This window comes from Temnothorax curvispinosus, unplaced genomic scaffold, assembly GCF_003070985.1.
Source record: "Temnothorax curvispinosus isolate PA1 unplaced genomic scaffold, ASM307098v1 QBEX01002379.1, whole genome shotgun sequence".
Taxonomy (NCBI): Eukaryota; Metazoa; Arthropoda; class Insecta; order Hymenoptera; family Formicidae; genus Temnothorax; species Temnothorax curvispinosus.
Genome location: NW_020212159.1, coordinates 1 through 13,663, shown reverse-complemented (window position 1 = coordinate 13,663; position 13,663 = coordinate 1). Strand labels below are relative to the sequence as shown.

The following is a 13,663-nucleotide window of genomic DNA, read 5'->3' as shown; positions in this document are numbered from 1 at the left end:
CTTCATTTCCATGCGACAAAAATTTTACACACGCCCTAGGAATACGCGAGCGTGTTATCATTATACAATATAGTGAATAGGTGTAGAGTAATTGCCGGGTAAGATCTGACGGCGAGACTTAATAACTACTCTGCATGTGTGTACTAAATAGTGTAATATATTGTTGCACTATATAATAAAGACTATGGTAAGAATAATAAATACTGTAGTAAAAATATCCCAGTTAACAGTAAAAGAATATTTATATATTTCCTATAAACCGACATCATTCTTAATTTTAACAAATTCAGCGACAATAACATATAATTTTTTTATATAGATATTAAAACATAAAAACATTTCTTTAAAATAAAAATATCTTAAACAGAATAAAATCTTATTTTTCTAATCGGTTAATTAACGTTGAATTTATTAAAATATTTGTAGTCATAGAAGTATTGATATACGATACATATATACTCGAAAAGGACTATGCCCGCATGTATCATTAATTTTGTCCGATTTCTCTGCGTTTAGGGTACCTCCCCGCGGTGACGGTGGTAACGGATTGTACCAAAGACATATTGAAATGATATAAAAAGGATGTCTTGTAAAAATGAATGTCGTACGGTTGGGTGTTGTGCGCATGTAATGACAGTCATATGGTATCTGGGATATGCCCAAAACGTGATGAAGACATTCATGCCAGCAACAGCAGCCAGCAATTTTTTTATATAAATAGAGAGCTCCGATGAGGAAGAGGAACCTGAAGAGGGATAAGGCCAGGTTATGTCCGTACGCTCTTTAATTAGACTGCAATTAAAACCTTATTCTCTTTCGTACTTTGTAAGTACCCCCTATCGATTAATATTAATATATGACTCATAACTGTTCACTCGGGGCCCAAATTGGGCAATGGGCAATATAGGCATAGTCCAAATTTATAATAAGTATATGCGTTTGTATACTGCATGCTAGTCAAACGTAATTTGTGTTACATTCCTAGCAAATAAAATATTGAGTCACATTGCGAAAATACCGGAGAATTGATCGATTGGTATATACTCCGCTGTTTCTGCGAAACGTGAAACAGCGTTACTATGTGCCGTGAGAGCTTCAACGTAGAAAAATAATCAATATGCTTTTTTGAGAAGCGTTCCATTAATTATCACCAATACCCAGTAAGAGAGCAGGAAAATTATGTTCCAAGAAGAAAAAAGACTGTATACAGTCTATTATAAGCTTATAAGCTTATCTCGTTAACAATGTAAAAATTCAATATTAATATTAATCTGTTTATATACGCATTTGTATATATGTATAATAATAAAATTATTAAAATTATACATATTTGATATATATTATTCTGATATTTGCATGAGTAAATAATACTAATGTCTTGGAAATTGTAAAATATAATTATCAAAAGTAACCCGGAAAGATGATGAGCACGTTATGCCTTGAACATATGGATTAATTATGGATGACGCATATAATTACTGGCGGCTTATATATCTCATGGCATCAAGTGGAGCAAATTCCTTGATAGAAACATCTCTCACTTGGGGCTTGAATCATGGGGCATTCCCAAACGAATAAAGCATTTTTCATTTAATTGAAATTTATTTCAATTAAGCCTGAGTAATCTCACAAGATCTTTCGCGTTTCATTTAATATCCGTCAGATTGGTTACGTACGATGACATCTGAGAAACTTTATATTAACTTCCGTAATTATATCGACATATCATAAAGGACATTTCTAATATTCGCTTAACTAACGCGTGGAATAATTACCCCGTAAATTACAAATAACATTTAAATTTTGAAACGTGGATATTCGTGAATATGAATGTAATCAAAATTATTACAATTATTACAATTTAAATGTAATATTTCTTCTTTTTGTCAACTTACTTGCCGGCCGCGCAGAATTTGTACTTGAAAATTAAAATCGCGGCAACGAGCGTGGTGAGAATAGCAACGAAGACGTTCGTCAGTTCAATAAGACAGCCGGCCGGCGAATGCGGATCATTTTCCGGCACTTGGAATACCGTGCCGTTTCCGACTCGCCAGGACCAAACGATTCGTTTTGCGAGTGTCGGCAATATCTGCAGAGACTTGTATCGTTTGCAGAAATCCATCTCGGTCAATGTGTGAAATGTCTCCGATAATTTTCACACGAGATATCATTCGTTGCTCATTAATTGCTTCGTTTACCTAAAAAAAAAATAATAATGTCTATCCAATTTGATACTATCGTAAAAAATACATTGTTTTTCTAACAAATATATAATTATCAAATTATAGCACATGCGTGTGAATATAAAAATAATGAGAAATAAATATTCTTAAAATGCATTTCTGGAAAAAATAGTGCACCTTAAATATTTAAATAGATTGAAGTAAATTACGTTGAAATATTTATAGATTTGAATAAATGTTATCAATCACATTATTGGATTTTAAGAATCAATTTTTTTCATGTTATTTTTATATCAATGTTGCAATAGCACCTCCAACGAATTAGATCTGCCTTCCATTCGGAAATTCCGCGCACGTGGATTATTTTCGTCGAACGCTTTGTGTCTTCTAAAAATATACCGAAGTGTTGAATAACTTTTAACATTCGATAACGAGAGCACGTGTGCTAATAATTACACAAAATTTTATTATTCATGCGTAACAAATGAAGAAGGTCAAGGATGAAATGAATAAAGTAATAAAATTGAAGAAAATCTTATAAGCGATCTACACACGTAAGATAAGATCGCAGAATATACGTTTAAAAATTGTATTCTATTCGTAACTTTTCATTAAGTTCAAGAAAGAGAAATACGAGACGTGGATATATATATAGATATACTCTATTCTACACGATTCTACTATTAATAAATTTTTTTTTACTGTCATCGTACATACATCAATTTTTGCTTGATTTGTATTTACTTTAATTTATTAACTTTTGGACATAATTTGTCAAATAATTGCACGTTATGTTAACGTATTCATAAATCAGTCCGCATTACCGGCATTACATTAAAGTATATAATGACATAAGTATAAATATGCATTTCGAAAATTCTTCTCGCGACAAATATCACATTAGTTTTATTATTCTGCAACATTTTACACACATTCTCGAAATAAATTAAATAAGATAGTTCGAAATAAGCTAAGTGAGAACGTACAATGTCTCTATCTCATATTTTTGTAAATAAACTCTAAAGACTTTATTTTAAATCAACACTTTATTATGCTCGTAATTTGGCCGTTGGCCTTCTCACTTAATTTGTTTATGTTAAGAGAAAACTTAATAAATTATTTTTTATTTATTTTTATTCTATTTGATTAAAATACAAAATATATATACAAGTGTTGATCACAAATTATGTAGAATAATAAATAAGAAATAATTATATTTTGAATTAAATTTTCAGATTTTTTTCAATTTTAATATAAATTTATTTAATGACTAGAGACTTTACCTGTTGACTAGATTGATATCATTCTTATTTATCTATGATTTGTTCGATCAATCGTACTGATGAAGCCGACAATCTGATTATTTTCTCTCGTTGTTAATATTAATATTGATTCACAGGTATAACGCTTTCACGTTTCCGAATATATAAATACAGGAAACTGAAACACTTGACTTCCGTTTGACACTTTCGATTGTACATGTCGCACGCGACACTGACGAGAGACAGAGAGGAGTCACACGCGTCCTCCCTCCCCAGTGGTTCGCGTTCTACTGAGATGAGATCCGTACAGAATGCCAATGGTAATTCCATGTGTACAGTGAGTCACTGGTGAAAAAGAGGATTCCGCGTGGCAAAAATAATAAAACCGATATAATTTCGTCTAGCTAAAATTCTGATGCTAAAATTTAGACACGCAAAACTGGCTTTTCGTACTGATAAACGCGATTTTTGTCACAGGTAACGTTTTAAGTTTCTTCATATGGCAGTAATATATGTATATATAAATATTGAAATATAATTTTAACATATATAGCTAAATAATTTAGTAAAATTATAATAGTATGTCTGTTAAGAAATCTCACCACATGATACAGATTTATAAGAATCTAAATTCAACATAAATGTTGCTATTATTTATTCAAATAATGTTACTGCATTTATGCGAAACAATATAAAATATTTTGAAATATTCGAAAATAAAATAAAATAATGAAAAATAGAAATTATTAAAGATAAAAATATATGTGCAATAGATATATATTATAATTATTGTATACAAATACATATATATAAATAGATAGAGTTTTGTTACCTATAACGTATCAAAATTTACGGAAGTGAATGTGTGTTAGCGAAGGATCCTTTTTCGTTTTTAGTTTCCGGAAGTGGAACTTACGAAAATATACCGACACTTCAGTCCTTGACTTTCCGGAAAAACAAACTGAGTAGACGCGTATTTTTGCTAAACGTCTCAGGAAGCCACATGGTATCTGTAGCTTTTCTAACGTAACAAGACCAACCATAGGAATTGCATCCTATTAATGGACATGGATGATTAATGAATATAGTTGTGTGTGTTTTCACAAATCGTCACAGTTTAATTTTATCAGCGAAGAACTTCTGTTTTACATCTTTTTCGATAATTCCTTTGTCTCAAGCCAAACTATTATTTTTTAATGTCTTATCTACAAAATAATATTTTTTTCATTAAATAGAAAAAATTAAATTAATATAAATTAACAAATAATTAGGCAATATATGACTCTTTGTCGGGTAAATTTTATTCAACGAAATGCATCGTAACGGCATTTCGTGCGCACTATTTCGAAACACAGTATGCTCTATTACTTATTTGCTTATCTAACAGATAATTAATTACTGATGGTAATTTTCTGTCTCGAAGCTCGTAATAAATTACATTTTCCACTAAATGCATCGCGATAAGAACCATCAGCCATCTCTACCGCGTTTTCCAAAAAGTATATTACTCGAGAGTAACCAGTTTATCGCATGCATATTAATACACTATTTCTATATTCATTCTATATAGTTTCCGCGGGAGAATGCGCGCGTATTACTTGCATTTAATTAGTTTGTCAAACTTCCTTGTCGTTTATAAAAAATGCGTGCAAGGTTCATCATACAAATGAAATTAATTATACTTTTATTAATTACTTTTAACTACTTTTACGGCGAATGCAATCGTTTGATATAAAAATCAGGGAAAAGATTATCTATCAGCAATATCTTACGCACTTTACATTTATTTTTATACATTAAAAATGCTTTATTATATATAACATTGAAAACTTTTCAATCTTGACAATTCAATCTACCACGTTTACATCGTACGACAATATGTAATCAACTGATGTTCATTCCAGTCGTAATGAGCGACGTGATTTAATATTAGAACGACATTGGACAAATCAAAATGAGTTAGAAATAAATATGTCAATTGTGCACATATTAATTCCATGAATTGTCTCGCAGAGTTTTAAATTGTTTCTAATTTTTGTTACACAAATAAAATGTGTTCAAATTTTAATCTTTCGAAGTATCTGCTATTCGTACGTCGATTAAATATTTCTGGACACTTGCTAAAATCTATTATAGATATTCAATTGTTATCTTCGTGATATTTATAGCAATTTTATATTGGCATTTACGTTCACGTTTACGTTTTTTTTATGCTCATTTAACAACGAAACAAACGAAACAATAATGTCAGATTTCGTAATAAATTTGTTCATTCGTTTAATAAAGTATAATAAACACTAATTATTAATTTATCAAACAAATCTGTAGTTTTGCAAACTAATTTAAGATATATTAAGTAATTGCTATTATTCTTAAAAAAAACCATTTATACAGCATATTTTAATTTGTCGCTTTTAGCGAATTAGTGAAATAATTTACGCAAGTAGTTATTAAACGTTTAAACATAATATACATATGTGTATGTACATATACATATACCTATAATTAATCAATATGGCAATAATTAAATAAATTGGTTATTTTAATCTTAAATACTATAATTTAAAAATAGCAAGAATTTAATTATGCATCAGCAAAGACGTTAGAAGATAATAAAAATTAATAGAAGAATTAACTCGGATGATAAAGTAGGCGAAACTCAGGTTTCGCACCGCGAAATCTCGGAAATTTACTCCTGATATATCAGGAAAGCATGATGAGCAAGGAGGTTGACGGAGGTATTCTAAGCGCGGGTGTTGCCTCCCCACATTGCCTCCTCGTATCGTCGCGGTCATTGGTCAGCGCGTGGAGACCTGCTGCCCCTTCCAGGCGTAACTGCCAGCGCTCTGATTGGCCGTAGGCGGGGCATCCTCGTCGTGAGCCCGGCGCGCCATTCTGATGGCGATGGGTAATAGTGGGGGTAAGCGTGCCGCCATGTGCGGCTGCTCGAATAGCTCTTGCAACCTCCTCGCTCAACATGCTTCCCGCGTAACAGGAGCGATTTCTGAGAAATTACAAACGACTGCAAACTCGTTTTGCCGCTGCGCGCTGTTCGAATACCTCCTGCAATACTTCCTTGCTCATCATGCTGCCCGCGTAACAGGAGCGATTTCTGAGGAATTACAGACGACTCCAAATTCGCGATTCTCGCTTTTCTCATAACGCAAAAATTTTTTTCATAATTTTTATGATTTTTCAAGCGTGTCAACGAATACATAATGTATTTCTCACTATTACTTAATAATAATTTAATACTAATATGTATTGTTCATTAAATTAATATGTACTTATTAATAACATTTGCTTATGTGATACATAATGTATTGTATAATTCACGCGTACGTATATATGTGTATATTGCAAGATTAACAATAAGATGATAACAAATTGAAATCAACTGTAATGAATGTTTTATCCAACGAAGTATACCTCGTAGTTTCAGGGAATAGTTTGTTTCATTAATTAATAAACAAATTAAATTGCCAACAAATTAAAAGGTACTATTTTATAATCAGGAGAATCTTCGTATATTGCAAAATCTATTTGATCGGTACGAACAATTGCTGTCATGTTGATTTAACATACGAGTATGTAATAATATCCTATCAATGATTACCGTTGCCGTCGGATCTTTTTTGGTTAACAATATTAAGGTATATTAAAAATATGAATAGTACATTGTTTATGCCTTTATCCCAATAAACAATATGCGATTCAAAGATTTTAAAATAAAATGTTTTAAAACGTTATTGAATAATAAAAAACCACAATAAAAACGTTTCCTAAATCAGCATACGAACTTTAGAGAATTCTTACAAAATGACGTTACGTTAACATTGTTATGTGCCTTTTAACATAGTGCATGATCTCTCGAACAACAAAACGATAAAAAGTCTCAGAATATTGTTGCATAATGCTAGCCAACGATTAATACATTCTTATATATGTATCTCTGCAACCACCACAGATATAAACATTATTCAAAAACGACATAAAATATTGTAATTAGCGCTAATGTGATTGCAACATCATTAATAATACATCTCACGTTAGGGAGGAAGCTCTGTGGCAGCGTAAATGACGCTGTTTGGAAGCAGGCCTCTCGCTACTTTTAAAATAAATCTTTAAAAATCAGTTAGCAAAAACATCGAAATATTTATGAATTTTACGGATAGACGATAGACGTTGCCGTGCATATACACACACGTGCATATACACACACGTCGCGCGACGGCATTCCCGGACTCGGTGATCTAGGTCAAGGTCAATTTAGAAAGTAAATCAATAATGCACAGCTGATCGTCGAAAGTAGGTCAAGGCCACGTGTCGCTGGCTTGGCGCGAGAAAAAAAGTCTGCCCTATCGTTTATCGCAAATATCTGGGCTACCACCCAAGATATAGAGATGATTCGAAAAGGACTGTTTAGTTTATACTCTGCGCTATTGGAGTATCTCGATTTCCTTACTAACAATTACGTCCTTCCGTTTATTTAACATGGTAAAGCGCGCGCGTGTCGTAACGATCGGGCGTAAAATGATTTCTGACTTTCGTAAAACGCTTATATCTCGGCAACCGTAAATGATAGAAAGATGATTAAAGAAAGACTTTGTACTTTATACTTTGCCCTATTGGTATTATATACTCAATTGTATTACTCGCAATTATGTACTTTCGTTTATTAAAGCAATGAAGCGCGAGCTGGCCAAAAGAATCGTGCGCCTCGCCATTCATCATTTTCATTAAACGCTTATATCTCGGCAACCGCAAACGATAGAAAGATGATTTAACTATCACTCGTTAATTTGAAATCTGCACTATTGGACGTAGTCATTATTAATACTGACAATTTTACAGTTTCACGTACTAAGACGAGAAAGTGCGCAAGATCTTAACGAAACGTGCGCCGAGCGACTTTTTATTTTATTTTAACATATTTCAGAGCTTCGATTTTCTCACCGATAGCCGCCGGACGGTATTCGTGGCTTTACACATTTTTTGTTGGCTAGCATTTTGCAACAGCATATTCTAAAACTCTTTATCGTCTAATATTGTTCGAGAGAGTACGCTTCGCATTAAAGGACACATAGCGATATTAAAATAAACGTATTTCTCGAGATATTAAGTCGGTGTCGCGTATCGGCATATTTCAGAGCGCCGATCTTCGGATACGCGACACCGAGTGAATCTCAAGAAATACATTTACGTTAACATTGTTATGTGTCCTTTAATACGAGGCATGCTCTCTCAAACAATATTAGACGATAAAGAGTTTTAGAATGCTGCTGTATAATGCTAAACAACGGGAAAAAGATAGCGACGAGTGCCGTCGCTCGGCGAGAAAGTCGAAGTTCTGAAATGCGACGAGCTACTGAACGAATCTCGAGAAATACGTTCATTTCAATATTGTTATGTGTCCTTTAATGCGAGGCATGGTTTTTCGAATGTAATTAGACGATAAAAGATTTTAGAATGTTGTTGCATAATGCTAGCCAGCGAGAAAAAGGGAACTGTGCAAATAGCGTCGCGCGACGCTCCGCGACAGGAAAATAAAAACTCCAAAATCCCGGAAATGATTCTGAACGAATCGCAAGAAATATGTTCATATTGTGGGGGCTTTAGTGCGAGGTATGCTCTTTCGAGAAGAATCAGACGATAAAACGTTTCAGAATGTTGTTGCATAACGCTAGTCAACGAGAAAGAGAGAGCTCCGAATGCCGACGGACGACGCTTCGGACAACGACGCGCGACACTACCTAGATGAATCCAAAGAAATACATTTGTGTTAATATTTCTATGTGTCCATAAACGCAATGCATGGTTTTCTCGAACTAAATTAGACAGTAAAAGGTTTTAAAATGTTGTTGCATAATGACAAATCGACGTGTGAAAGTCAGTTTGCCTCGACGAGACGCTGCGTCTCCATGCGCCTACTCCAACAGCGATTCGTTTCTGTTGACTTTGTGCGAAGCACAATCTTTTAAAATTTTAAATCATTGCATGGTTTTGTAATAAATGCTCATTTATTGCTCATGTTTATTCTTTTACGTTTATCCGCCGAAATTCTCATTATCGAAGGCTGAATGTCGCTATTACAATACTGAGAAAAAAAAAGTGTCAATCCCAAGAAATATTTAGTCCGATACGTTCAACTAAACATTTTAGTTAGTTAACTAAACATTAGTTGAATTAATTAATTCTTGATTAAAGAAATGAAATAAATTGTTGAAACAACCAATATTTAGTTAACTAACTAAAATGTTTAGTTGAACGTATCGAACTAAATATTTCTTGAGATTAACAATTTTTTTTCTCAGTGAAGGATACTAATAAGGCAAAAGTTGGATTATGAAGTGCAGCTAATCTCGTGTTTCCTCCTTGCTGTCCTGCTCTCCTAATAACAGGAATAATATTTTGTGTCTCAGCGTGATGACGTGCCTATATCGGTTCTCGCTGTTATCATACGCGAGGGTAATTTTATCCACAGCGGGTAGTTTGAAGAACCGTCTCATGGGCATGACAATTGGCGGCGACTCCGTCGATGAGCGGAACGGCTAGCCCGACAGTCGGACAGTCTCCGAACTCTCCGATTCTCCGCTCCGACGTCTCCGACTGACGTTTCAAAACACGAGGATGCAAACGTCGTCGTCCGTCGTCTCGTGATCGTGGGAAGCGACGGGCAATGTCGCGGTGGTTGCCGGAGTAACGTCGCGTAAAATGAGACGGCATGTCCCGTTCGGCGCGACTCCTTAGCGGGCTGCTCGTCCTCCTCCCGGTGATCGCGCTGTCCGATGGCGCGGACACGTACGAGGTCGACTGCAATAACCTACGAATGGGGCAGTACATCTGTCCTCATCCCGATTATGATTTCATAGATCCGAAGACGCAGCAGCCGCGCGGCTGCACCAAGGAGAACAAGGCCAAAGGTAGGGGGGCTCTATCTCTCGAACGGCAGAATCTCTCGGTGTCTCTTAACCTCAATCTCGCCTCCGCGTTACGTTCTTTCGCACTTTCGCACCTTTATATTTTTTTTTGGCGTTTTATACTTTTATAAAGCGAGACAGACACGTATTTTCCCGCGTTCCAAAAAAAAAAAAAGGTAAAGCGTAGACAGTTGGAGCAGTTGTTTTGTTTTGTTCGTAACCCTTCGTTTTGCATTGCGCTGTGATGTTTTCTCTCATATTGTCGTACATTCGGAAATAACGGTTTGCGGGCGAGCGAATCCTCGAAATTATAATTCTGACGAAACTAAACGTAATTTCTTGTTTTCCACAGTGCTGTGTCTAGCTGCCGATCGCCTCATCTGCATAGAAACGAAGAATAACACGTTCAAGAAGGATATACCATGCAAATGGACGTAAGTGTGACTTTTGGGATGGCTTAGATGTGGATAATTAAGTAGCCTCAGATTTGTTATAAGATTTTTGGATATTCACGCTTAGAATTATCGCTTTCAGAAATGGATATTCCTTTGAGACGTCGTTGCTGCTGTCGATATTTCTCGGTATGTTCGGCGCGGATCGATTTTACCTCGGATATCCCGCCCTGGGCCTGCTCAAGCTAAGCACGCTGGGATTTCTCTTCCTTGGCCAGTTCGCCGACGTGATTCTGATAGCCACGCAAATCGTAGGGCCGGCGGACGGTTCGCACTACGTGATGCCATATTACGGTGCCGGAATAAACATCATAAGGAGCAACAATTTTACGTACAGAGTGCCACAATACGACTGCTGAGAGAAACCGGCATACCCGAAGCGCATAAATGACAACTTCTCTAAAAAAAATATATATATAATTGTATAATAGCTTCTGCTTCTGTCGCGAGCAACGATGTATAAATCCTAGAGTGGAGTCCTATTTCGTTTTATATATATTTCAATGTAAATTAATCTTTGTATTCTATTCTAATAGATAAGCCGAACGTGTTAACTTGTAGATATTCGTCTCTCTCAACGAAAAACACTGTATATATAAAGATTTACTACTGATTTACGTATTGTCAATTGATATAATTAAATAATAAACTTTGTTTTTATTTCTAAGGCTCTCCGTCGTTCATTATGCATTGCAATTCCGACCGGAGTTCTTCTCGGAACACAAATACCAAACTGCCGAATACCGCAATTATGACTCAGTCGGCCTTGAGCGATTTATCGCGAGACTGTAAGCTATACTTTGTAATGTCGATGCACCGACGTAATTCGATTCGTGCGATCCCGCATTTGTTCCCAATCTCTCGTTCCTCTGATATAAATGCGAAAGCAAGAAGCGTTCATTATTATCCTTTATTTTCGTGCGGGCAGCTCGTTAACGGCGTTTCGCGCACGAACATCTCGCGTTCTCGGAAATCCTGAGACGATGCCGACCGAAGATGCATTGTCACTTCGCCTTTTGTACATATTAACCGGCACGTTTCCGATATGAAAATATATAAATCTGCACACCTCCACGACGAGCTCTTTAAAGTTATCCCCTCGTGATTGAAAAGACGGACGCGTTTCATTAAATCGGTATTCGGGACGGCACGTCGGTTGAGAAACGAGCCGCTTCGTACGATGACTTCAACTATGAAGACTCTACTTCTACCGCTCGGAATCTTACTATTAATTGCGATAGTATATCGTTCGTCGAGCAATTCTGGAGTAAGCAATTTTATCATCATAACGCAATTCGTATCTAAACATCTAATTTTTAAGAAAAGAGTAAAACTAGAATACATTTCAAGAGAAGTTTGTGAATCTAACAAAAGAAGTATTGTTGAAATTTCGAAGTATATTAAAAGAAAAAATAAATTGCAAATATATTATTTTTTATATATTACATTTATTTTTCACATAATAAAGTGTAAATTTTATTAAGCATTATATTCACTTTACTGTGTTTAATCTTTATATCGAAGGAATCATTTTTGCAGTACACTGATGATACAGAAAGAAACGCTGTGGAACTGCAGGTAATCCGGCGTCGACGAACACTTAAGCCCTTTATTGCAAGCATACATTGTTGCAAGTTAAATCAGTACTATGATCAAGAGGAAGGACGTTGTCTGGGCGTGCCAGGAGGCGGCAAGGTGCTTCACGTTGAAAACAGACGATCCTGTGGCCTCAACGTCTTGAAGCCGCATTGCAAGAGCTCTCTATATTATCACATCTGCAAACGCGGTAAATCAATCCTAGCGCAGTGTGCGAGCGGGCAGATCTTCGACAATCGTCTCCAACGATGTGTCTACTACGATTCAAGCAAGCTAACTCCCAATATCATCCCACCGGACAGCTACATGTATTTCGATCGCGTTAGAGTGCCAAGCTGCACGAGATCCGGCCGATTTCCCGTGCTCGGCCACTGTTCTATGTTTTACACGTGCGAAACGAACGGACATCGATTCCATCAAAGCGTTTTAAAATGTCCACAGAACACGGGATATCAAGTGGACAGAGGAGTCTGCAACATTGTGCCGGACTGCCAGAACAATAACTCGGTGGATACAGTCTGTGTTCCGGATGCGCCGGGCGAGAATGTGGAATCTCCAAGTGTCGATGAAGCTGAAGAAAGAAATGTGAAAGAAACTTCTGAAATACTCGATGAAAGTACAGCCAGCGCAGACGATCCTATTGTAGAAAAGAAGGAAAATGTAAATTCTAAAATTTATGATGATATTATTACTACCCCTGGAAGTATAACAGGCACACTGTTAGAGAATAATGATAATGATAGCAATATGGATGTATCAGGTTCAGTCAAAGAAGTTTTAGTTCCTGACGGTAGTATTGACGAAGAGATAATGCACAGCCAAGTTCCGAATCTGCCTGAACCTGTGCAAAAAACATCTGACGAAGGACAAAACGAGGAGAATGGATCATCGTCATTATTAGGATTACGGATCACGCCATCAACGACAGAACTCAATGATGCACCGCATTCTATCACGACTTCTATGACCTCAATCAAACCGGAGTATCGTGCAAATGCTGACGTGGACAGTGAGACAACTGACACGGCACCGTTCTCTTCGGACAGTTACATATTATCAAAATTAAATAAAGCAACACAGGATGTAACTACAGAACAGTATAAAAATATCAAAGACAGCACAATGACGCTATCAAATTTCAACACCGAAGCAATTGATCCGACATCAGCAATAAATGCACCAGAATTCCCTCCAATTAGCGATGTATCACCGAATATAGATGAAAAAATGCAAGATGTACCTACGGAACA

At 35.8% G+C, this 13,663-nt stretch overlaps 2 protein-coding genes across 2 annotated transcripts; both read left to right on the top strand.

Annotated features, from left to right (window-relative positions):
* The first annotated feature begins 10,031 nt into the window (after positions 1-10,031).
* On the top strand, positions 10,032-11,487 carry LOC112451573 (TM2 domain-containing protein CG10795-like). Its single transcript, XM_025011231.1, has 3 exons — positions 10,032-10,368; positions 10,718-10,799; positions 10,900-11,487. The coding sequence occupies exons 1-3, from the start codon at positions 10,170-10,172 to the stop codon at positions 11,174-11,176; spliced, it is 558 nt and encodes a 185-aa protein (XP_024866999.1). The 5' UTR covers positions 10,032-10,169; the 3' UTR covers positions 11,177-11,487.
* Positions 11,488-11,997: 510 nt separating this feature from the next.
* LOC112451572 lies at positions 11,998-13,649 on the top strand (the record flags this gene model as incomplete). The annotated part of the gene is made up of 2 exons (XM_025011230.1): positions 11,998-12,084; positions 12,357-13,649. Coding segments are annotated over exons 1-2 (1,380 nt in total), but the record flags the coding sequence as incomplete, so codon positions are not given.
* Positions 13,650-13,663: the final 14 nt, after the last annotated feature.

Excerpts from the sequence above, each read along its gene's own strand:
- LOC112451573 (XM_025011231.1), top strand. The coding sequence starts at position 10,170 with ATGTCCCGTTCGGCGCGACTCCTTAGCGGGCTGCTCGTCCTCCTCCCG. Across the intron at positions 10,369-10,717 it reads CAAGGAGAACAAGGCCAAAG|TGCTGTGTCTAGCTGCCGAT; the intron begins GTAGGGGGGCTC and ends TGTTTTCCACAG. Across the intron at positions 10,800-10,899 it reads GATATACCATGCAAATGGAC|AAATGGATATTCCTTTGAGA; the intron begins GTAAGTGTGACT and ends TATCGCTTTCAG.